The sequence below is a fragment of the Lampetra fluviatilis genome, chromosome 1 (assembly GCF_964198595.1).
Source record: "Lampetra fluviatilis chromosome 1, kcLamFluv1.1, whole genome shotgun sequence".
In the NCBI taxonomy this organism is placed as follows: domain Eukaryota; kingdom Metazoa; phylum Chordata; class Hyperoartia; order Petromyzontiformes; family Petromyzontidae; genus Lampetra; species Lampetra fluviatilis.
Genome location: NC_136275.1, coordinates 2026031 through 2052063, shown reverse-complemented (window position 1 = coordinate 2052063; position 26033 = coordinate 2026031). Strand labels below are relative to the sequence as shown.

The 26033-nt window shown below is 46.2% G+C and overlaps 1 protein-coding gene across 1 annotated transcript in view; it reads left to right on the top strand.

The window, feature by feature from the left end:
* Window positions 1-26033, top strand: part of LOC144950339 (prolow-density lipoprotein receptor-related protein 1-like) — a 274971-nt gene that overhangs the window by 150412 nt on the left and 98526 nt on the right. The window contains exons 13-18 of the mRNA XM_078880487.1: window positions 522-702; window positions 2319-2541; window positions 7831-8020; window positions 10655-10777; window positions 20144-20284; window positions 23840-23965. Coding sequence (XP_078736613.1) covers window positions 522-702; window positions 2319-2541; window positions 7831-8020; window positions 10655-10777; window positions 20144-20284; window positions 23840-23965 — 984 coding nt within the window. The remainder of the gene's footprint in view (window positions 1-521; window positions 703-2318; window positions 2542-7830; window positions 8021-10654; window positions 10778-20143; window positions 20285-23839; window positions 23966-26033) is intronic.

Here is a 26033-nt window from a genome sequence, read left to right as displayed (position 1 = left end):
CTCAAATCTCCTGAGCAGATTTCAAGTTGGTGGTTGACTGTTGGTGCTGTTTGGGTTCAACACAAGATAGCTGGTTAGCGAAGCGCAGATGCAATCCACTGCCAACACAGCGCAGGGTCGTTACGCTGAACTCTGGCACAAGCTGCTACCACTTTGTTAACTAATGAATGCTCACGCGGCCAATTTTCAATGAAGTACCATGGCAGAGCACAGACCGTGCAAATATCGCTTAAAACGCATAAAATAAAACAACTTTGTTCTTCATAGCTTATAAATGCAATCGGTAAACTGAGGACACCTTTGTGAAATATGAATTCACGATGTATGAATTGACCCGCATAACGAGCCCTTTTCCTCCTCCACCTCATTGCAGGAACACAGATGGCAGTGCGATTTCTTTTGGAGCACAGCACAATTGATAAACGCCGGCGACGGGATGAGCCCGTTGCGTGAGATGCGTCTCGTTCCTTCTCCTGACGCAAGAGCCTAACGCCGTTATTTACTGCCGCCCGCATGTGCAGATGTCAAGAACGTGGAGGGGATTTCCGTGGACTGGATGGGCGGTAATATTTATTGGACGGACGACAGGCTGAAGGCCGTCAAAGTGGCTCGCCTGGAGAATGCCTCCCAGTCGTGGAAGACCCTCGTCTCGGGGGGGGAGATGGTGCACCCTCGATCCATCGTGGTGGATCCCTCACGCGGGTACGCCACCTTCGTTAGCCGCCGTCTCGAGCCGCGACGCGTCTCTCAACATCTCTGCATTGGCAGCTGCTCATGGGTTAAACCGTCGCGCAAACTCCGGTCATCCTCGACGCAGCAGCAGCAGCAGCAGGAGCATGCTGCTGCTGCTGCTGCTGCTGCTTCGATGGCAAGCCACCGAAACGCAGACGGTCACCGCATCGCGCGCTTTTGGATGCGCTTCTGCGGCCATTTGGAACGCCCTTCCTTCCGACATTAGGAAGCCACTGGAGCTATGTGCTACTAAATCATCTAGAGTAAATAAAAAAAGTCTTGTCTTTAAAACGGATTTTTCTATTTAGTTTGTTCTCCTTCCCCCGCGCTTCCGATTAGCACGGTTGGCTACGTACGGTGCGAAATAAGTACAAACATACATACGTACGTACAAAAGTGTGTCTATGGCTGTATATCGGATCTGCCTTGCGACCTCACCAGCAGGACTGGACTGCACTCTACAATTGGTTTATCAGCTAGTAACAGTTGTACTTTGTGGAAAGTAACATGGGGAGATCGACTGGTACCCACCAAGGGAATGTGAGTTCCCACCACTGCACAATATTGGAAAGCACCCGTCCTCGTTTGGGTTACAGTTTTCTTATTTTTGCCGTTTTTATTTTGGCAGTTATCAACCTCGTGGTCCTCGTGTTAGCGTCCTGTCGCCATCGTAGTCGTAAGCGAGTTTTACGCATCACCAGGATGAGCACCCTTGGTGGCAGCACTCCTAGTTGGAGGGGAACACATTTCGAAAAGCCTGCTGATCAGAGATCGCTGACGCTGGGGAGGGCTTGGGTGACCGTGGCTGAGATTACAGACTCGTGGTGAGAATAATTGCAACTGAGCAAACTTCTACAAGCTTCATAACGCTTCCATATCGCACAAAGACCCGCCAGATGGTTTCAGGGATTCACTCACGTGTCCTCGATCTTTCAATAAAAATTCATTATCTCGTTTGGTCATTCACTACGGTATACCATCGTGTGCTGGTATAGTCAGAATCCAAAATGATGACATTACCATAAACTCAATTAAACCGCTGTCCCACTACTCTACCCCACCATCAACTAAACTTTAAAAGATCCCAAAACCATGTACCCTTGCTCATCTTCCCCCCACCCCCCCCCCCCCCCACAAAATAAACTGTAGAAGTAATCTCAGTGAAGCTCTGACCTGGTTATCAAGAGGACTTAATTGCATTTTAACGTAAGTACTCTACTTTGACTTTTCAATTTTCAAAAAGTAACCCAAGCAATGTCCTTGCATAAATTGCCGCAGCAGGCTGACAAAAAGTGGTTGTCCCACGGAACATACTCCCCTCAGCAGTCTGCAGATTGACCTCTGCTACAGCAATGTGGAGTTCCCAACCACTGACCTCTGCTACAGCAATGTGGAGTTCCCAACCACTGGCTCGGCACTCTAAATGCGAGAATGGGGCAGAGGGTAATTGCTCAATTTGAGCAGGCTATCACACGCGACCTTCCGAGACCATTGCACGAATCGCACGCTTCGATCAGCTTGATTTCAGCGAGCCGTTGAACCGCCCACCCCCCACCTCCACCCCCACCTTGCCTACCTGGTTGCAGACACATGTACTGGACAGACTGGGAGGAGGACCTGAAGAGTAGCAGAAGCGGAAAGATCGAGCGAGCGTGGATGGACGGTACCCACCGCGAGGTCTTTGTCTCCTCCAAGACCATGCTGTGGGTTAATGGGCTCTCCCTCGACTCATCTGCGGGAGTGCTCTACTGGTGTGACGCTTTCTTCAACCACATTGCGAGCATTGACATAAACGGCTCCAACCGAAAGGTGAGGCTGATAAAAGAGCGCTTGTTCAATCTTATTTCTTTCGCTCTCGTGTTTTATTGCTTTGACTGCCAATAGAATGTCACAGTAAAGATCACCTCGTGTTGTTTTGTATTGATTTAGTTGTATGAATAAGACAGTTATGAATGCCGCTACACTTCAGTAATCAGGCCTGACATGTTTTATATTTTCGAATTCGTAACAGTCTCAGGAAGCCCACTTTGGCTGACATTGGCAGTTGATTGGCAAGATGGAATTTTTTCGACTCCAACTAATCTGTCATTTAAAGTGACTGTATCCTCGTACAAGCTAAACAGTGCTATAAAGCACCCTTATCAGATGCTTTATAGCTTTCAGCCAATGCAGGGGAATATGAATGTCTTTTTTTGGAGTAATGGGTGTCGGTCAGGCTTGATTAATTGAAATGGCACCGATAATATATGTTCGAATTATTTGATTGCACTGTCCTCACCCTGCAGGTTTATTTAAGCATTCATGGGTTAAGTAAATATACATTCGATTTTTTTTAAGGCACATTACGTTTAACCTCGATAACACGCTGGGAGAAAAGCTGCTAATTTGTTGATATTTTCTGTCTTGATTTGAAGCTTTCGTGACTGCAGGAATCCATACTCTTTGGTTCTTTCGTTAAAGTCACGTAGGTAGAAAATTAATAGATCACGACGTTTCGATCGCAACACAAGCGACCGTCTTCAGGTGAGAGAGAGAGAAATCTACTGAAACAAGGTCTTATATAGGCCTGAGATGGTGCAGCCTCAGGGTAAGAGGGCGGTGCTAGAGATGGTCTGCCTGAGGCTGTGTATTGTGAGAGATTAGCATGTCAATGTACTAGCTAGGTATGCCGCAGCATTGGTGACTTGCCTAGTATGTCGCAGCATCGGTGACTGAGCGAGGACATCCAACCCGTCAATACAAAGACATCCAACTTAATAATGCAACTCAGAAAGTCAGCTAAAATTTCAGGAAGGATGGAAACATCACAGCAGGTTAAGACTTTACCTGGTTAATCACGTCCTTCCAATGATTGCTCAATTTGTACCCATCTTCTCGGTTGAAGTTGTGTCTGTGTTTGTATATCTGGATGGCTTCATGAACAAATCTCTGATTTTCTTTCTGTTCGGAGAAGATTCCATCCAGTATCCGCTCTGGTGGCGATGGTGGTGGTGGTGCATGGGCAAAGATTTCGCCAGATCTATTCTTCTCAAAGCAGTGATTCCACAGCAGGTAGTGCTCAGCGGTGTAGCCCACAAACATGAATGCAAAGTGCAACTGCCTTGTTAGGTAATGTAAGTCACACGCAGCAACTGTGTTCAAGCCAAGTTGTTGTGTCTCTGCTTCCGATTTAGCACGGTTGTCTGCGTACGGTGCGAAAGGAGTTCAACATCAACATACAAATGGCCTATATGGTAGTGCGCATTTCGATCAGAGGCCCTGCACCAGTGAGGGAAATTCCACGTTCCCATGCTGGGTCGTGTTCTTTGCCTGGAAATGACCACTGCAGATGTGTGTGTCCATATCGTGGTCGTCTATTAAAATGATATATTTGGGAAAGAGCAGCATTTGAACTCTCGTATATTTACAATTCTGAGTCATGCACTGAATCTACTGTACCTCGGGTGCCAGAGATTTCCTCCAGTGCTTCAATTATACGATAAACATGCACAAAAATCCATGGTCACATATTTGTAATGTTAAATATTGCTGAGACATTTATGGATTTATACAGTGCGCAAGTGAGAATTCAGAGCTTGAGATGTGGAACAGGACGGTCGTGCCTCACTACAATTTCCTCAGTCCGCTGCCTCGCAAATGCCCTCATCTAAATTGAATCAAAAGTGTATCGTTCAATTGTAACCTGTGCCAGTCGTTTTCAGTCTTCCGAGTCAGACATTAGCAGACACTCCAAATCCATAGCACTTAAGTTGGCACTGGTGGCGCAGTGGTTCCCGCTCCGCGCTACGAGCTTGTAACCAGTCACGGCTAACAGCGGTGGTGAGTGACATGCGAACCGGTCGTAGCACCGTGCCCACTTCGATAACCCCACACTGACCGACGTGGTGAAGCGTGGTTCGAAACAGCCGCCTATTCCTGACGTGCCATGGGAGTGTCTCAAGCAGTTGATTGACAAATGGCTGACATGTCCCATTGCTCCCACTGCGTCGATGCGGTTCGGCTCCACATGGGCAACGCGCCGCCCTAACCGTGGTGCGCACGCCGCTCCAGTGCAGCGACTCGGGGGCAGTTAATCTGTTAACATCTTCCCTGCAGCGCTGTGAGAGACCCAATATAGGGCGCCACGGTGGAAAGATGTTAGCTACCTCGCCTGGTATGCAGGTGGTCGTGGGTTCGATCCCGAACCTGACACCTGCATATTTGGAGTGTGCGTGTCTCTCTCCCCGTGGTTGCGTCGATTTTTCTCCGGTTCCTCTGGCTTTTCCTCCACATTTAGAATCAACATCACGCATTTCGAGTATTTGGCTGCAGAAGATGTCCACGTGATAAGCCACTTCTGAAAAAGAGCTTCATAGCTCAGTGAGCCTTACTGGGTAAAATAAAAAATTGTTGAATAATTTAGTTTAGAGTGGTGTGTCTCTAACTCTTAATGTAAACTAAAGTTAAATGCCCTTATGCTTGCAACACAGGCTTCTCCAGATTGTACTTTGATGACGATGTTGAATAAAATATTTAGAAACATGTATTTATTTTTCCTTAGCATTGCTAACTCTAGGGGTTTTTTTTCCCCTTGGTAGAATTCTTACTCCTCACTGAAGAACTTAACACGGAAAATATGTCTTACATGCATTACTGTCCAGTTGCGTTGTGACACATTTGGACATATGGCACTCTCTCGCTATGCACACTAGGTCATGCATCCATCTTTATTTGCACGTGCATGTTGCCTCATGCTTGACCATAATGCACATCGCACACCCTTGGAATGTTTGTCACACTTGGGATCTCCGTAGACAATGCAAATAAGAGCATTGGACACGTGTAGGGTCCAGCGGGAGATTTGGCGGCTGGCAAGCGGAGGGATGCAAGTTCGAACCCTGGTTTGAGATTGAGTCAGTCCGCCATCCCCCACCGCACCCCGGCCCGCCCCCAATTTGTGCAGAAATCAAGAGCTGTTATCGTTTTGGACAGACTCACCCCCGCCATAGGGATGTGGAATCTTCACACCCCTGCGGCAGGGCTGTAAAGGGGACATGAGTTCTACCGACATGCGCATTTGAGCAGGAAATCGCGTTTTGACCCATCACTGCTTTTGGAAATCTCTCTCGTTATCTATTGTTGGTTTCTGTGTCCCATGTGAGGGTGCAATGTCCTATGAGTCTAAGTGGCTATCACTTCTTCCAGACTGTAACTTGTCTGCAGTAATAACGATTCATCATAACGCCATTTCCAAAACTGTCTGAATTGTTTAGTGTGCCTGTTGATTTTTTTTTGTAAGGCACGTCAGCGTGTTTTCTCGCCGCTTATTGCCTATGCCGTCTGACAGGTGATTCTGAACGAACATTGTTGTTCCAATGAATCTTCAGGGGCGAGAGCTCAAACTGGCTGGAAGGCTGAGCTGCAGTGTCCACTTTAAAATAAAAAAATACCTCATTGATTTTATGTCCGCCGGAATAGGGCTTTCTGCAATGGCTCTAAACGTGACCCTAAAGCAAACCTCTGATTAGCAATGAGTGATGGACCATGACCAAAGTACCTTTCAACTTTCTTCTGAGTGAGAGAATGAAACTATGCGAGGCTTCTTCTTCTTTTTCTGCGCGCCTTATCAACATAAAAAAACGAGGACCCAAGATCCAGCTTGAAGCTTTTGCCTCTCAGAGGCGGATTCGGCTGATTCGCAGCAAAAGCAGCCTGCCGTGCTGACTCAACATTTTAAATCACAGCCACGCACAAAGGTAGCAAAAAAGCCTTGGCAGCTTTCATTTTGGAGGTAACTCCGTTGCTGCTTGGCAGTGGAGATAGGACAACGCTAATACGCATTTTTGTACACTTCCGTGCGTATACGCATTTGTAGAAATGTGCCAGTAAATGGCGGTTTGCTGAATCGGCACTTCTCAGGACGTTTTTAGTATGAAAGCAAAGGCATGATAATTGGTTTTTTACCCTTCTATCTGGCAACAAAACTGACACCTTTTTTACAAGGAGTCATGTTTACATAGACCACAATACCTGCAGTCACAATGCAAACAAAAAACATAACTCTGATAATGTATGCACTGTCCTTGAAGTTGATTGGTCCACACCCGAGACAGCTTTGCTTAGAGCCTAGTCTCACATGGTGTTGGACCAGATGACGCCAAAAGGCGCACAACTCAAAGACAATGCACCATCAGAGTATGAGAGCTCGGGGTAAGCATTTAAAGCAAAGGCAGTTAACATGGGCAACGAAGAGGCTTCATGCCAGGACTACTTCTGCGTGTCCTTTTCGACCGCGGTGTATACGCAAACCCACCCGAAGCACTTCGCTCGAGAAAGGCAGGCATCTTTTCCGTGCATAATGTTGCCAAATGTAAAAATAACTCAAAACACTTGAAAAGGATTTATGCTCAATCGTTTGCAAAGGATTTCACAGCAATAGGTGAACAATGGAAAAAGTAAACACTGTCGCGCAAGCCTGCGCTGCTGGGCAATGGGAGCTGCTCCTATTAATCTGGACTGCTTGCGAATTGTGTTCTCGTCAAGAGCCGTTGCATTATTAATAAACAGTTCACAATACCTTTGGGAAAGAAGTCATGAAGAAGCAGGTGGTTTTTACATTTTGCTTGTAATTTGCACAACACCGGGGCTGCAGCCGCACAGAACATAGCTTGCAGGGAAGGGAATCTTTTTAGAGGTCAGAGGTCAGAACGAGCACACAAAAGAAACAGTTTCTTGCTGACAGACTGCGTGATTTGATGTGCAGCGAGATATGTTTTTGAAAAAGGGCTCGCGAGTCCAACGTGTGCACCGTGAGTATGATTTCCTCGGGGACAAATTTCACAACGTTGAACAATGGACGCTGAATACGTTCACCTCAATTTTTCTGTCCGAACACTTCTCTCAGTTGTGTGGCAATTTTTTGTTTTTATATATGTACGTAAACAGCGTGACAAAACCGCTTTCCATTGCTGTGGATTGTATAGACACCTTTCAGAAAACACATTATGAGCAGCTCAACCAAGTGCTGTTGGATCGCTCCGGTCTCATCGCCATGGTCAACCCCGTGGGCCTTGGCCGGGTCGTGATGTCGCACCGTTGTTGCCTTTGCATGTGCTGTAGGTGGTGTTCAACGGAACTGAGCTGAGCCATCCTTTCGGCCTGACACACCACGGGCAGTACCTCTTCTGGACCGAGTACCGCCTTGGATCCATTTACCGCTATGACACCATCAGCAAAAACGTCACGCTCATCATGAAGGGGAACCCGCCGAATTTCGGGATCCGCGTCTACGACCACAACCAACAGCAAGGTAGGAAGCCCCCTGCTGCCTGCTGGGGTTGTCGTGGGCGTGCCTGGTGTTGCGCTGTGCCCTCGAGGGTTTTTCAACCTACCTTCTAAGCAAAATGAGTTTCCATCCAATAGCTGTCCCATAAACCACACGGCCTTCTGGGAGTGCATTATTTCAGTCGCATTTCTTCAACGCAAGTAAACTCTGGACCGGTTTCGACATTCAGCATCTCATCAGCAGAGCCAGACTTTCTTTAACCGATGGTGTTGATTTGCCAAATGTTCATCGGCAAGGAACTTCTCTGTGAGTGTTTTGTGCTGAACATTGACCCCGTCTGTGACCAAAGATTTGACATTCGTTTGCCGTGGTGAGTGCGCCATGCTGTATGCGCAGGTGTAATCGTGACTTAGGAGGAGAGCCAATTGAAAGAGAGTGCATTAGTCCTGAATTAAATCGTACAATCATGTGTAAGTCCTTGTGGCTCCATAAGGTCAGGCTTTGCACAAGGCGAGTTTCATAGCTCAAACGGCTAAATCTGTCATTTTCTGAATTGAGGTGTGCGGTTGGTGCAGAGGTCCCATTCGGAGTAAGCAACTGTAATGTGCCAATTGGGAATCATTGGTTTTTACATTAGAGCTGGCGGTTGTTTATGTTCTGTTTCGTGGCAAAAATGGCCATACTTCTTCCTCTTCTTTGCCTCTTTTATTGAAATACAAATACCACCTTTGATTTTGTAATACTAGCATTTCCCCAAAGACAAGAGCACAAGGGGCAATAAACAGTTAATAAATTTGCGTTTGCACAGTCCCCGAATACTTCTGTGCACCGATTTAGCATCTTAATTTTATTTCTTCGTCCGAGTGTCAGCTACGTTGGCCCTGTTGTCGCACGCGTTACGCACGGCCCAGCCGCCAAAGTCTGGGCTGCTCAATAAATCCGTGTGGTGCAGTCTCATTTGCACCCTTCGATGCGCTGCTGGCGGAGCTGTTCGTTTCACTCTCGTCACCGTGCATTTTTGTGTCCAGGTGGGTGTAAAATAAGCCGGGACGGCCTTTCGATCGGTTCCTCTGCTGAGCAGATGCGCGGACCCGTTGATGCCCTTTCAGTGCGTAGCCTCGGGTTGTCGTGAGTGCCAGCACCACGGAGCACACGGCTCATTTTTGAGCTGCCACGTAATTATCTGGAGCAGAAAACGATGTTGGTGCGGACATAAAAGCCTTTCACCCAATGGTGACCATTATAGTATTTTCTAAGGCACACATCTTAGTGAGGACAGCATACCCTGGATAAAAAATAATAAATAGCACACTGTTATATTTTGTACATTTTAGCGGCATCTGTACAGACATGAAGGTTTTTTTAGGACGTTCCTGTTAATGTTTTTCTTTGTATATTGTCGATTACGCGTGACGTCATGCGTCACTCTCATCATGCCAGCTCTTGCTTGCAGCCTAGTGGAGCCCCTTCCTACTTGGCTTCTGTTCAGTTTGCGGACGCAGAGGTTGCTGATTAGTCATTCAGGCCTTCTGTAAAAGTTTGCGACGCAGATTTTTTTGTTTGTGCCGAGGAGTGATTCGAGCCTTCAAATGGCAGGAGACACTGAGCTGGTACGGCCGCGATCCTTGTGGGTTCAAACCTTAAGCTTCGGCCACACGTAATTAAAACGGGTTGTCAGGCGCAGTGAATTGAAGCTCTTGAGTCCTGTCACCAGTGATCGCACATCGTATTCACCTTTTCCAATTGCATGTGTTACGCAATCAACACTGTTCGCAGGACACGAGGGAGGACTGCCTATTGTCGGCTGAGACAGACCTCTTGGGCGAGGGCGAGTGCGAGTACAGGGTTTGTCTTTTAAAAGCGCCGCGCTGTATACCCCAGTCCCATTTAGTTCTGCGACGACATCTTCCAGGCGGTGTTTTCTCACGTGTGATGTGATTGTCATGAGCATCCAGGATGCCAGAGATGAGGAGGATGTTGCGGTGGATGTTGGGGTTTGACGAGGAAGGACAGGGTGAGAAATGAAGAAGTGAGAGGAAGGCTCGAGGTGGTAGAAATACCACGGAGTAGACGAGAGAGAGAGAGAAAAGGCTGTGGGTGTGGTTCGGTCATGTGGAGAGACAGCAGGCAAATTATGTGGGTCAGAAGGTGGCAAGCGATGCAAGTGGAAGGAAAGAGACGCAGAGGTGGAGGGGGGGGGGTGATGTGGTGCGATCAGACCACGGTGGCACGAGGAGCGGAAAGAGAGATGGCGCAGGACAGGGCAGCGTGAAGTTTGGCAAGAACAGCGGGACACCGCGCACGAGCTTGACAGACGCGTGGAAGAATGAGAAAGATTCAGGATGTGAAATGTATAATCTGGTGACATTGATCAATTCAAGAACCAGACTCAGCGCTTTTATTTTCCAAATCAGCTATGAACGATGACTCCTGCGCATCAAGTGAGGAAATTGAGACATGGGGAATACTTATTTTGTTATGTTTCAGTTCTATGCTTCTTCATTCGGTGATCGGTCGTTGTTGTTGTGTCTATAGATCTGTGAGTAATTGCCTGACGCGCTGCACCATATTGCACGCGTTTCGAGATGCGATGGGCGCATGACAAATTTTAGCCGACCACCTAACTGGAGGCGGACGCCTTGCCGCCCGTGCCGACAGGAACCAACAAATGCTCGCGGAGTAACGGAGGCTGCGGCGTCCTGTGTCTCGCCATCCCGGGGGACCGTGTCTGCGCCTGCTCCCACGACCAGCTACTCGATGGCAACAACTCGACTTGCAGCGGTGGGTGGCCGCCGGCCTCGGCGGAGGCTCGTCGTGACGGGGCGACGTAGGCAGCGGTTCAGTACGTGCGAGACGCTCTTTGTTTGTGTGTGTGTGTGTGGGCGAGTCGTACAGATGTCCCGGCGCAGGAGCCACCCTTTCCTGAATAAATGAAGGACATTCCTTTGACTCTGCCATGTGAGAGGAGGTGGAATATCTATTGCGACTTTTGTTTAGAAATTGGGGTATTTTTTTTTTATACGTCATTTATACTTGCAAATAACCCAAGTCGCTCTTGCAAAAGCAACAATGTTATTTTATGTTTCTCATAAGCTTTATTTCATCTCCTGGTTCAACATGCGTACACGGGGTGGAGTGGCGGTGCAGTGGTTAGCATGCTGCTCTCGGAACACGATGCACATGAACCCCAAAGGGTTCAAATGAGTGAGACCTTGGGAAAACCCCAAAAACTGAAGCAGAAACCCAAGAAATTGGGAGGGAAACCCGAAAAAACCGAAGCACAGAAACATTTACCTGTCGGGCAGGTGAGGGCATAGTCCACTCTTTAATAAATCAGAAATATCCTCATGTACAACACCACTGAGTGAACAACCCAAGAGCAGATGAGAACAGCCTTGGAGAGTTTTACGTTTCCCGTTTTTGCTCTTCCCCTCTCGCATAAAAACGCCGTGAGCAATGACAAAACGTTTTGCAGTTGACCCTCACACGAGACCCGAAGCACCTGCGGTGGCGGCGGCGGCGACTGCGATAAACAGTGCCGAGTATCGTTTTCAGGTGAAACCTACAAAACATGCGAGAGGAGCCGTTGCTCGGCCGTGAGGCACTCAAAAAATTGCGAAAAGGTCGCGAGTCTCGAGGGCCATAATTATCCACGAGACGCGTATGCACGTACGCACGTACGTCTGCACGTCGGACGTCTTTCGCACCACACGTGGCACACCGCGTCCACCTCGCCATCACGCTGCCCTCGTTTGGCCACCGCATCCCACCGCTTGCATTCGCGTCCGTGGGCGGTCACGGCCGCGGCGAAGCGGCGGCCGCAGCTAAAGCCCTCATCCGCAAAGCCATCGCCTTAGCGAATCGAACGAAGCGCAGAGTCCAAAAAAAGAACCCTCTGCGGTCTGGTTTAAGTGATTTGTGTTTATCCACCCCGTAATATGTTTCCATGGGATTCTGCCGTGGCGTCACGGTGAGCACACCCTGGAATTTAGAGGCCGCCAGTTTGATTTCGTCTTCTGGCACAACGGCTGATACAATGAGGGGCAAGTTTTTCAAATGTGTCCCGGTCTCGTCTCTCTTCACCCAGCAGTACGGCTGGGTATTCCACTGTCAGTTGACCTTCAGGTCCTCGTGCGGTGGGGTAGAGTGTGGATATGCTGACCTCTTCCGACGTGTCTGCTGAGTGAAAGAGTCGACCGAATACCCTCGAGAATTAACTTGAGTTTGCCTTTCTGCCAGCAATGCCATGAACAAGCAACTGTAGGGTTGCACTTTAACCTTTTCATATTTCCTGTTTTTTTTTTCTTCACGGAGTTTGTTCAACTCAAAAACTGATCTTTTCAATTTCTGACAGCTCATATTTTCTCGTGGCTGCCGATGCTGAGTAAACATATGGTATGATTTAGGAGATAATCAACATTGCATGTAATGTATATAAAATCCAGAACGCAAAGACAGTTTGGTACGGTGCTTTGTTCTTTACGTGCATCAATAGCCGCAACTAACAATTCAGAATACTGTTTAAATAATTGGTAGGATCAGGCAAAAAAAAACCAAGCTGGTCTTTAGTATGCCACAGCAGTGCCTTTGCCCGTATCTTCACAGTCCCCAGGTATAAATATTACATCTGCAGAATGCCATCTGAGCCCCCACATTTTATGCAGTCCCCAGATTTAAAGCAGTCTCAATGAATGCTTAAGAGTCAGTCACCGTGTCTGTGTGTCTTAGTAACAATAAACGAGTATTTAAGAGTGCCTGGGTGAACAGAGCCACACACACCTCTCGGGACGGTCCGCTCTCCGTATTGTAATGTTGTGGAGGGGCTATTCATGGAACCGGCAGCCCATGCCATGAAATATTTGTGGATTCATAGTGGCACCTGAATCTTTGGCTTCGCTCTCATTCGTTACAATTGAAAACTGCCACGTCGGTCATTGGAAACGATGATTAGTGGCCGTGTGGTAAATGCTGACGGTTATGATGTTTGTTGTTAAATCTTGAATGTGGCCTTCACAATGAAATCAATGAAAACCTGTTTTCTCCCTCTAAAACTTTATTAAACCTGACGCCTTGCAGGGAGGTAGGTTTTTTTTGTGTCATAATAGTGGTTTGTCCACCAATGCACACGCTGGCGTGTTCATTTAAAATTTAAGCGCTACGGCTACCGCAAATAGCCCAGTGGATTATGGCCATTAGCAAGGCTATGGACAGCGTAGAGATATGTAGTCAATTTAACCTACCGCAGAAGAAATGTGTGCAGTACGAGCAAAAAGCATCCTTGACCCCAAGTGGAGGCACCGAGACGGTTTGGCTGAATTCTTGAAGTGCGACGCCGACCACGTGAACTAAACAGCACAAGAAGACAAATGTACAAATTAGCCTGCACTGCAGCAAGCGGGCCCCGAGGCCTGGCGGGTTAAGCCTTTCCTAAATTAATTGTAGCCGCTGATGGACGACAATAAAGCTGCAAGGGGGGTCAATGGCGCCCTGAAGGTCATGCGTTTCAACATCCCCGTGCGTGTGGATTATGGGGCTGGACAAAGCACGAACTGCTGAGGCCACACCGTGGCATTCGGCCTGAAACAACGGGTTTGTTCGAAAAAAAAAAGGACGTTTCATAAACATTCTGCGATTGCCCTCGGCGCTCCCGCCGAATTTCAGAAACGTGCTTTGGGTTTAACCTAGTTTTTCGTATCGTGCACCCACGTTCATTTTTCACATTGTATACGTGCCCAGAGGCTACAGCAATGGGGCGTTCAGATTTGTTTTTTTTGTAAAGGCACGCGCGTTAAATAAACATAAGGAAATGTATCACGGGCGGCTTAATGCAAAACCACGACTGCCCCACATTTGTGAGCAGTGGGGGGGGGGTGAGCGTAGCGGTTGTCAGCGTGGTTGTGCGCCAACAGAGTGAAGCGTTTGCGGTGCAGCTGCACTGAGCGGCTCATATAATCCGAATCTTTATTAAGACTAGAGGAGGAGGAGGAATCCGATGGGGGCTATGAAGCTCTTTTTCACAGCTGCTCAGAATCAGAACGTGTTTTTGATACCGGAGGAGTCCGATGCCACTGTAGCGCAGCACGTCTCGGCGTTACGCATTTCCGATTCGGCACACTTGCTGCAGAGATGCATTGCCAGGCTACACACAGTTAGCGGTGACATTACCAGGTAGGTGCGGGATAAAGGGAAAAGTGCAGCCCTTCGATCGTTTGCTCACGCCGCTGATGGTGAAAGAGCCGCTCAAGAGGGTGTTTGGCCTACTCTTCCATACTGGCCACATGTCTTGGCAGAGGAATGTGGAGTACCCACTCATTACCCCAGCCCACCGACTGTGACGTGCCGATTCACAAAAACAAGAACGAGGTTGAGCTGCACATAGCGTCTTGTTGTACGTACGTACGTTGATATTCTTTCCCACCGTACATAACCAACCGTGCTAATCGGAGGTACGGAGGAAGGAAAACTAAATATCTTGGATGTTTTTTTTTCATATTCGTTATGTTTGTGGTACTCGTGTAGGTTGGCATCATCCCACGATCGGATGATATATCGTGTTGAATTGTCAAAATTAGAATTTTTGTTTATCCATTGTGCACGCAGAAAACAAAGCATCCTCAGAATGATTGCAAACGAGACAGTATCTATTGACAAAGCATATCCAAAATTGTACGCATGAAATTATAATTGATTTGTACATGCATGGTGGAGTGGACTTCTTGTAACAATAATCATCGATTTTAATTTGATGGTTTGATGAATTGTTACGTCCCTGCTGCCCGCCATAAATCATGCACGTTGTAGTGCACCACCAAATTTGACTTCGTTATGTCAATTGCGTTGCACACCTAGGATGTCATGTTCGTTATTGTGAAATATTACCTCGTTTATTTTGCATGGCCATTCCACTCTTGGCCGTGCACATGGGAGGGTCCGGGGCTGACTGGATCGCCGGCTCGCACACTGCTCAGACAGCGATGTGGGTTTCAGTTATAGATTTCATTTCTACAACGACGCAACGCTCGGCATAGCCGAACGCCGACAATTAAACACTGGGATAACCCAAAGGGTTTCCAAATCGTGAAACTGAATGACGCCAGGGGTGAACAAATTAAATGTCAAAAGAATTGATGAAGCTGTGGTTTTAAATGCAGATGAGGAAATTCTATCTGAACCAGGACGGAAGGCAATGTGAAACTCGAGGCAGCAAGTCAATATCACCACCAATGCAAAGTGTGACTTCCAGGGAAACACGAAGCAGCCATGGCAATGCCTCAAGGTTAAACGAAGCAATGCAATCTTACACAGCAAATCACCAACATGGCATATTGAATGGAAGGACAATGCTTCAAAAGAAATTTTCTAAATGCAGAAGTGTTGTTTATTTCTGACTGAAGGAAGTCAAATCACTAAGGTCGTTCCACATTAAGACGGGATAATGTCCAAATACAATTCTTGCACACCATCTGCCAGTTATCTTACTCACAACTACACTAATGCTTATTTCTGAGGGAAACTATTTTTTTTACATAATACAGTACCATATAACAGTACATTTAAGTGTTCCACCCATTGCAGCGGAGATCTGGCATGCCATAATTAATTTAATGGTGGAACTTGTGATACAAATAACAGTTAGCTTCTACATGTGATCAAAAGACTCTGTTCGTATCATTGATCAATGTAGCTTATCATATATCTTATTGCATATTAAAGCATAGCTCGTTGTTTTACTCTCTAAGCACGCATTTCCATTTACTTGATCTCTACTGTAGCTGTAATGTTACGTTGGTTTTGACAGTAGCAATCAATATTAGAAGATGGACTTCCAGTGCCAAATGTAAGTTTATCCTCCATGCGGCTGCTGCATTCTTCAATGGAGCTCTGACAAGGATCATGTCGCAACCATGATCCAAGCTTCCCGTGAAAATATAACTCATTATAATTCAATACAAAAATAAGCATTTACATTATTGGAACCTCATTTGCCAGTAAGAATATGATAATTCGTTTTTTACCCTTCTATCTGGCAACAAAACTGACACCTTTTTTACAAAGAGTCATGTTTACATAGACCACAATACCTGCAGTCACAATGCAAACAAAAAACATAACTCTGATAATGTGCACTGTCCTTGAAGTTGATTGGTCCACACCCGAGACAGCCTTCCTCAGAGCCTAGTCTCACATGGGTTGGAAAGCTGTCTCGGGTGTGGACCAATCAATTTCAAGGACAGTGCACAATATCAGAGTTATATTATTTATTTGCATTATGACTGCAGGTATTGTGGTCTATGTAAACATGACTCCTTGTAAAAAAGGTGTCAGTTTTGTTGCCAGATAGAAGGGTAAAAAAACAATTATCAAGCATTTACATTGTTGTTGAAAATATAAGGAACAAAATGAAAATAGTAAACAATACGCCTCCTTCAACTAGGGTATCTGCCCCTCCACATAAGAAGTTAGGCTTCATTTACACATCTCATTGGCCACACGGGGTTCTGGGATTCGATTTATCATCAGCGTTGGTTTAATCCAAGCCAACAACTGGACCGGTATCGACATTCAGTGTTTCATCAGCAGAGTCGGGCTTGCTTGAACTGAATCCTTGTGGACTCCCAGATGTTTATAGGTAAGAACCCTCTCATCTTAGATACACGCCCTCGTTCCCATAATTGTTTGAGCCCTTGATTCTGTTTAGCCTGATCTGTTTCTCCCTGTGGCGAACAGCACAAAAGTGGGCACAACCTTGGGATGGGGGGAAGAGCGGCTGAATAATAGAAACGAGCATTCTCTGCAAAGTTCCCACGTGGTTGACAACTCAACTGGGTTGGTAGACGCGGTGTAGGAGCCAATTGAAGTATGCACTCCTTTGAATGTTTTTCCCAAAGCCACAAAAATATATGCTTTAACAGTTAAATGTCTGTTGAAAATCACTGAGGTCAAGGGAATGGGACATTCGAAGATGACACTTGATATGTGGATACAATGTCTCCACGTGGTTTGGTAATCATCTAGTTAGTTTTTTTACCATTCATAACTTGTTTTTTTTTCCAATTTAACTCTCATTGCACGTGAATTGACACACATTAATTACGAATGAATAGTCGTTTAGAACTGAAAAAAAAAACATTTTAACCTGAACCCGAAAATCTACCGCATCTCATTCTGGTATCAAGCTAGGTGATCTCATGCCCCGAGCTACTTATATACACAACTATTCAGAAAGCACCAATTTTACTGATAAATGCACAACATCACCATACACAACCCTCGGTCTCTACTCCAATGCACTTTGCCTAACCACAAAAATCACTGCTGTTTATGCCAACATTACATTAATCCCATGAGTGGGTTACTCCTTCTCTCCTGCTGCTCGTATGGTCTGGAATATTTTTCTCCTGGCTGTCTTTCTCTCACACTGTTACCCATGTTTAAATCTAAATTGAAGATCTGTCTTGTTTCTAAAGCATCCCAACGTCGTTATTGAATGTTTTTCTGTACCTGGCAATGTATTGTCCTGTATGTGAGTACTGTAATGCTCGCTATATGTACACACACACACACACACCTATTACGATTATCTAAAGAATTAGTGATGGTATGCACGCTGCATTTAATGCAAAATACAGGTGATTATATTTACAGAAGTTAATTGATTCCCTGGTAGACCTTCACGGAGACAAATGCACATCTTTACAGCTGCTGCGCATTAGTCCTCGGCTTCCGAGGGCCCCCAGAGTCCAGCCCCTGGGATGTGTCGCAGGTGACGTGGAGATTTGCATGAATTATGGAAATGCAGGGAATAGGCGAGGGCAGGCATGCCTGCAGATGTCTAATAGGCAAACCTCGCCGCCTTTTCCCCGGTGTCAACATTGAGATAAACGGGGGGAAAATCACTTGCAGGTCTCACGAAGCACGCATTATAACTGGCGTCAGTCCAGATGGTCTGTGTTCAGAGGCAGGGAAATGTTTATGCGAAGGAGTGTGTTAATTACATTAAAATCCATAAACAAGCTACACTGATGTAATATAATTACAAATATAAAGGGACATCTGCAACAACCAAAAACACAAAGTTAAAAAGTAGTTTTACTTTTGCTTGGGTGTGAAATTCAAGACCCTGGCTTTTGAATGAATATTTCACACGGCACAGCTCTGGGTTATTGCATTCAGAATATGCCGTCTCTAGAACGGGCAGATATTGCATTGTTTCAAGGCCTCGAAGCTGGTATGAAATGAAATATAATTCTGTTGAATCGTAATTTTGCAATCTTCAAGAACACTTGGCAAGCTCCTAGCTTCTGCAACACCAACCTAACGAATTGCATTGGAAGTATTTTTTTTATTGAACAGAATTTCCGATTTTACAAAATGAAAAGATTCAACAAAGGAGTTTTTAATATATATATCAGGAAATCCTTAAGTCTTTCAAGTTATAAATCAATGTATTGCCTGGCTTATTTTGCTGTTAGTTTAAAGCATCCGTTCAGTTTCATATTTGGTGGAGTGCATTGGGTGCAAGTCAGGCATGCATTGGGACATGATGGGAAAACGAATACCTCAAACACAAATATATAAGCCCTGCTCTATTCAGCTTTCGCAGATTTGCCGGTAATATCATTCTTCTTCAGCATCGCTGCGTAATATTTGTGTGGATCAAGATTACAAACCCGACGAAAGGGGATGTGGTGGAACAGAAAGTAAAAAGTATGCGCCGAAAATGTTTTATGCAAATTAAACACATTACAGCGACGACGTCTTCACAAACGACGAAAGCTACGACTAACAATCAGCGGTGAGGAAATGAGCTTCCTGCTTTAGATCTGAATTGTTTAATTCTGGCTGCTTGTCCGTGCCGATGGAAGCGACCGCGAGGGTGGCTAATTCTGATGCGGTGCATGGACCTCTCTCCCTGCCGACGGCGGCGGCGGTGGGGGGGTGTGTGGAGCTGTGACACGCGCCGACTGCTGATGCCGCCACACAAAGGGCCATGGCCTATCTGCCACGCGCTGTAATTTACTGGCCGATGAATGTGACTGCCGGTGACAGAGGCCTCTGTTTCCTATTCTGTCCAGGCTCCCCCACCCCCCCCCTGGACAAGGGAGGTAGGAGATAGCAGCTGCCAAAGCCGCCAGGGACCAGTTAAACCCGCTTTAACCATTTACGATATGAAATTGATGTTGGCCCTAATGAAAGGAATAGTTTTAACTCGTTCATTCGGTTACGTTTCTGGAGATTTTTTTTTTTAATGGAAATAAATCATGTCTGTTAGCTTACGTGATTTCATGAAATTTTACGATTCTACAAATATTCTTGGTTCTTTCGGTAAAGTCACGTAGAAGGGAAATAATAAAAATAAAACAACGAAATTATCACGACGTTTCAGCCACAACGCAAGCAACCGTCCTCAGGTGAAGAAGAGAGATGTCAGAAAGACAGCATCCGACAGCTCTGTTCTTCACCTGAGGAAGGCTGCTTGCGTTGTGGCCGAAACGTCATGAGAATTTTATGCTTATTTTTATTATTTTATTATTTCCCTTCTACGTGACTTTTCCGAAAGAACCAAGAATATGAATCCCTGCAGTCACGAACGCTTTAAATCGAGATTCTACAAATGTAAACACTAGTTTTGAAATACAATATTCATGGAAAGTGTTGCAAGTGACGTTTAACATATATAAATCTAATTCAGATATAGCTGTCTTATATAGGTAGATAATTTAAACCATTGTAAATACTCTCTTCAAAAAAATAATCGAATTTAGTTTGGTATGGTAGGATTGGGCAGAACGCCTGAGTCAAAGCACGCCTCGGCATCCCCATAAACTTTTGTTACATGGCAAAAAAAAATGCAATTCGTTTATTTCACCTGCTCCTCCACATCCTTACCGAGGCTGGGCTGGCGGTAGAGTGCCCACGTGGACCGAGCCGCCCGTGCCCCAGCACCCAGAGATTGCCGCGCGAGACAGAGTGGCCTCCAAATCCCTCACGGCCTGAGCATCGGGCAGTCGCCTCGCGTATCTCCTCCCTGTCCATCTCTTCCCCCCCCCCCCCCCACTTGACCCTCTCTAACCCCCCCTTCAATCCCAACCCCATGCAAACCCTCACCCACCCCCCCCCCCCCCCCCCCCAATTTTTTGTTTGCAGTAAACCCAGGGTACACGCCCCCCTCGTTCTGCCCCACCGGGAGTTTTGCCTGCAAAAACGGCCGCTGCATTCAAGACCGTTGGCGATGCGATGGTGACAACGATTGCCAGGATGGCAGCGATGAGCTCGCCGAGATCTGCCGTACGTCACGCACCACCTTTTGATTGCGCATTTCTGCCCTCTCCGAGCCAGTAATGCTCTTGAGTGTATATATGTGTGTGTGTATGCGCGCACAGCAATGGATTCCTTGACAAACACAAAAAAACACTTTGCACATTGTTGGAAAGCAATTAAGAGGCGATGTTCACATGAAGGGGGTGTCTTTATAATGCACGCTAATAGATGGACTGCTTTAGCCGGGAGGGAGAGCAAGCGACTGGGGCCTTGTGAAGATTTTGGTGACATTATGCGAGCTGCCTTTGCGCTGGTGTCTTCTTCCGTGCGCTGTAAAGCCTTGCGCCGTGGGTGTCCTTTGCGCCTGGGTGGGAGCTGCTGTTGCTGATGACGACGACGATGATGATGGAAGTTCACGTTTCCTACCATGGGGCATGCAGAAAGCGGCTTGATTAATTTTCTTTCGTGATATTTATCTCTGGAAAAGCAATTACTGCCCCATTTTGGCAGTTTTGTATTGGCATTTGGTTATTTGTGACTGTTAAAGGCCCTCGCGCAGAGCCACATAGAGATTACCGGTCTGCTCGTTTTGTAAATTAATTAAAATGCCCGATGCATTACCACACCGTCTTCAGACATAGGTAAATTTGAGACCGGAGATATGCGGATGCTTCTTTAGGAAACGTCCTCTTCCCTGAGTGCCATCACACAATTTGCGACTTCTGCTGTCCTTTGCGGGTAAGTTTACGGTGCGCGCTGGTGCCTTCCACGGACACATCGTGCCTCAGTCATGCATCACCGCGCATGGCACCGCGGCTGCCAGGGAAGCTCCTGTGCTCTGCTTCCAATGCCCTGCAAAGGCGGAGGGTTTATCGTTTCTGTTTTAATCGTATTATGAAGGGAGCTGCAAGATTGCAAGGTTGGGCGTTGGGTGTTCGTCATTTTCTTGCCGGACTGGGACACAGATACACTGCACGAATGCATCAGTGCAGTCGTGTGTGAGTGTGTCAGGGTGACAGGGATGCTGTCCAGAATGATGCCACGTTGGCAGGTGATTTGCGCGTCGTTATCAACAATTGCACACATTTTTTTCAAATGCTTTGGGAAATCACCGCACCATCAGATTGTCCAAAATGCTAAGCAGCTGTAGCACAGGTTTAAGTGGGGAGTTGATCGTTACAAAATTAAAGCGTTAAAAAATGCCATGCTTTTGGTCAGCCTATCATGTATAAAATAGCTTCATATGCAGTCATGTTATGTTAGAAAGGCAAGTAGGAGTTTAATGCGAAAGAAAACATTTTTTTTTATCGAGCAGGACGAAAATTCCCATTACGAGTGTGTTTGAACGCAAGATATTCAAGGAAATTTTGCGTTTAATTGCCAGGCCATTTAATATTAAAATATACATTGTGCAGTTACATTTTGCAGGGTAAATTGGTACACTTGGAAGTACATGAATATTCACCGTTTTCCCGGAGTGGGGAGCGTTACGCATGGAGTTGAGGTTTAAATTTGCATCAATTACGTTTGAGCCGTACACCGTCACTTTGCGATGTGCACGCAACGTCCGCGTGCCGCTATTTGCCATTTGTTGTAGCGGAATCAGACTTCTAATGAATCTTTTAAATTGCATTCATCGTCACGCAATTTGCCGGTGACATTTCGAATGTGCAATTTGCATTTTGACATACAAGATGAACGTTAGATAAATGTTTAGATAACTGGATGTGTGTTATTTGAAAGTGAATGCGCCTGTCTCTAGGAATGGAAATGATTATGTTGCATAGAACGGGACACGGAGACGCTGATGATAAGTGTGACTGGATGTGCCTGTGAGTGTCACCTTTCCCTCATTTTCATCTCTTGAAAATCAACAAATGCCACTTCCCATTTCCATAAAAATCAGTGCAATTGTCATGGCAATGATGGTAATACAGGAACCCGCATGGCACAACCATGATTGCATTCACTTATCCTTACCAACTGAACATGATGCAGAATATTTACACTGAACTTTTTTGTAGCTTGAGTATGCTAAGCGGTAATGTATTAATCGTCTCTATCGTTGCGGAACTTTGCCTGTAATATTCCAAACACACCACAGGAAGTGGAGTAGACAGAGAAGAATGGTGTGAGCAGAAATAAGCCGTGCCGAGCAGTAACTGTATTCACAGTAGGCGGGGAGAGGGGACAGATTCTGAGTAAGGGTGGCCACATAGAAGCCACGTGATTTATGAAAGCTGTGAGCTTATATAGATATATATTTATAGATTTGCTTTTAAAGTATATTTTAGGACATAAATACACTTGAAAAATTGGCAGCTGTCACTCAATTTACTGCAAATTCCAAACCGTTTTAGTACGTGCTGAAACTTTTCTTCGCAACCTTTTCCATTTTATTCACTTACGGTGAAGGTTCATGGAAATTGCATTAAAATATCTGACAATAATTATCCAGCGTGCAAATTAATCATTCCAGTTATTACGCTGCTGGGTAAAATGGGTGTTCTCAAATGACCAAAAAAAACATGACCTAAAAAAGTTTCCAAAATGTTAGTGCTCAAGTACAAATCAAAGTTTCTAGATTTGAAGCTTTCGTGACTGCAAGGAATCATATTCTTAGGTTTTTTCGGTAAAGTCACGTAGGTAAAACATCAAAATTAATGAAAATAAAATAAAAAGAAAAATCACGACGTTTCGGAGGCAACACAAGTCTCCGTCATCAGGTGGGACCGTCACAGCCAGATTAGCTGCAGCTGATGACGGAGACTTGTGTTGCCTCCGAAACGTCGTGATTTTTGTTTTTATTTTATTTTCATTAATTTTGATGTTTTACCTACGTGACTTTACCGAAAAAACCTAAGAATACAAATCAAAGTTCATGTTCAGACCCAGAGTGTTAGGGCCAGGCAGCCCTAGGCCCTGCTGTGTGTGTGTGGACGTCATTGGCCTGCCTTGAAAGTGTTGCTCGATGCAGCCTCAACATCCTCATCATCATCATCACCCATCCCCTACAATTATAGTAAATAATAAAAAATAATGTCCATGGTTTTTATAATTTCCAGGAATTATTCAATCATGAATCCACGCATCTACATAAATGTATCTTGAATGAATATGGCTTTCTTGGGCAAATACATTGGAATATTGTGGGAAAGTCTGATTTTAAAATATATATTTAAAGAGTCTAGCTTTGGATACTTGGTCTCAATTATATTTGTTTTGTTTAGTTTAGCCTCGTTGAAAGTTGGTGTTCCCAGAGAAAAATCCATAAATATGAGGGAATTACTCGAAAAAAGTGGAACTGATGGATCGACAAATCACCTTTTGTACTGCATTCTATTGACCACCATGTAGCCCTGTTGGTGTGCGTGTTTCACAACAAACTCTGGATGATCTGTCACTATTTACACAGGGCAGATGGTGGCTGCTCCTGGGCCATTACTTTTTTTGTGGTGTTTTTTTCCCCCCGTGTTTTGAAAAGTCACAAATAATCGACCGTGGATTGTGTAATCTCGCAGACCCTTGGATGAGCATGCATTCGCACGTACACACACACACCCCTTCCCCTGTGCTATGCAGAGCAGCATACCTGCATCTCCGACCGTTTCAAATGCAAAAACAACCGCTGCATCCCAATGCGGTGGCTGTGCGATGGCGACAACGACTGCGGGGAGAACGAGGACGAATCCAACACCACCTGCACCGGTGAGGCCCCCCAGCCGCTGCGGAGATCGCTGCTTCCCGCGATCGCTTCCAACGTTGTGCCGTGCCTCGGGCCAGCCTTCACAGCGATGCCACAGATGGCAGCGGCGATGGTTGTGCGTGTTGTACTGACGAGTCCTAGCAGCGATCAGTTTTCTTGTTGATCTGCTGCCTGCAAAAAAAAATGGTCACCCTTGACAGCTCTTTTTGAGGTGGCGGGTATCACAGGCCGTGTGCAGGATATACGCGCGCTGCTAATGGTTTTGACGTGTGCGAAGCGTGCCGACAATTCTCGTTGTGAGGTTTGCTTTCGAAAACATCTCTTTCACGTGCATTGTGATTATTGTTATTTTTGTTATTATCAAAGGTGGCGGTGTGTGGACAACGTGATTTTGAACACGAGGCGATGCTGCCTGAACGTGCGTGGGGTAATCTCGAACGAACGAAAGGAAAATTACCCTTGCATATTCAGACTTGCCGTAAACTGTTACTATTTTTATTTTACCAGGTAAGGCCCACTGAGCTATCTAGCTCTTTTTTGGCTCTCGCAAATGATAGCTCAACAAAGTGGTAATCACGTGGAAATGTAGAGCAGCCAGATACTCTAAACGCAAGTTTCTAAACGTGGAGGGAAAACCCGATTGACCCGGAGAAAAAATCCTCGCGACCACAGGGAGAACACGCAATATCCAAATATACAGCAGGCGTCAGGGTCGGGATCGAACCCACGACCTCCTGTATACCAAACGAGGTGTTAACATCTCCGAGCCACTGTAGCCACTGTGATGATGATGAGAGACACACAAACTCCAAATATGCAGCAGAAAGCGTCAGGGTCGGGATTGAACCTACGACCTTCTGTACACCAAGGCGCCCCAACAATGCAATGTCTGTGTCAGTCCATGCTTTGGCCCTTGTAGAAGGGTGTTTCTCAAACTCAAATTTACACTCCCAAATTCATGCCATTCGTATGCAAACGAAGCCGCGATATGGGGAAGTTGCCAGGAATAGAATTTGAGAAGCATTGATGCAGATTAATGGACAGATATAAGCAAACCACCTCTCTGCAACAGAGGTGGTGGCTATATCTATTGTTTCCAGCCTCCATGCATTTCCCAGCTTTGATGAATTGTCTCATAATTTACCAAAAGTTTGGGATTTGAGAAAGTATTTGGTGATGCTGCATTGACAGTAGCGCACAATCGCAATGAATACAAATAAAAAGAAAACTCAACACACCCATCAACAAAACTACCTTTGGAGGAAATATACAACAGGCAAGTTCGACTATTATACAGGGTGCTTCAACAAAATGTACACTTCTGAGAATTTGCAACAATGCCACAATAAATGTGCCTCTGGGCTCTGGAGACCACCTGGAGAAGATTCCAGGCACGTGTTGACAATGATGGTGAACAAGTGCAGACTTTTTGAAGCTCTTAACATTACATTTATTATCACATTACAGTGTATTATCATCCGTTCTTTTTCCATAAACTAAACGATAGTCCCACGTAAGTGTTAACATTTTTCTTAAAGCACCCTGTATTATTACTTTCCAGGCAGCGTTAATGACGAACGTGCCGAGCGTTTTGTTCACTGGGATGATAGCGGTGGCTTCCGTGGCCCCCCCCCCCCCCGCTTTGCGGTCGCGTGGTGCCTCGTTGGCACGAGAGTCGGCACGCCGTTTCTTCGCGGCGCCTCCCGGTCGCCCCGCTCGGTGGTGAGAAGTTGTCTGAAATTGGGTCTCGTTGCGGGGGCGAAGGCGGCGGCGTGGGGGAATCTTCGGTGGCAGCAGATGTGTCGGTGCCGCCGTGGCCATGGGTGATGACGCGGGCGAGGGGAGCGGGCGAGGAGTTACGCGCGTTAATTGCCGGCACGCTCTGACGACCGTGCCGGCGGCGGCTTTCACAGCCTGTCCCCTCGGAGCAAGCGGGGGGAGGGGAGTCGAGGGGGTGATGCGCCGCGCCCGCCCGCCAGATTATGGTGAAACTTAGACCCAATGTTGGCGAGTGTTACGTCGGCTCGACTTTCGGATGGTTTCGATTGAAAGCTTTCGTGACTGCAGGGA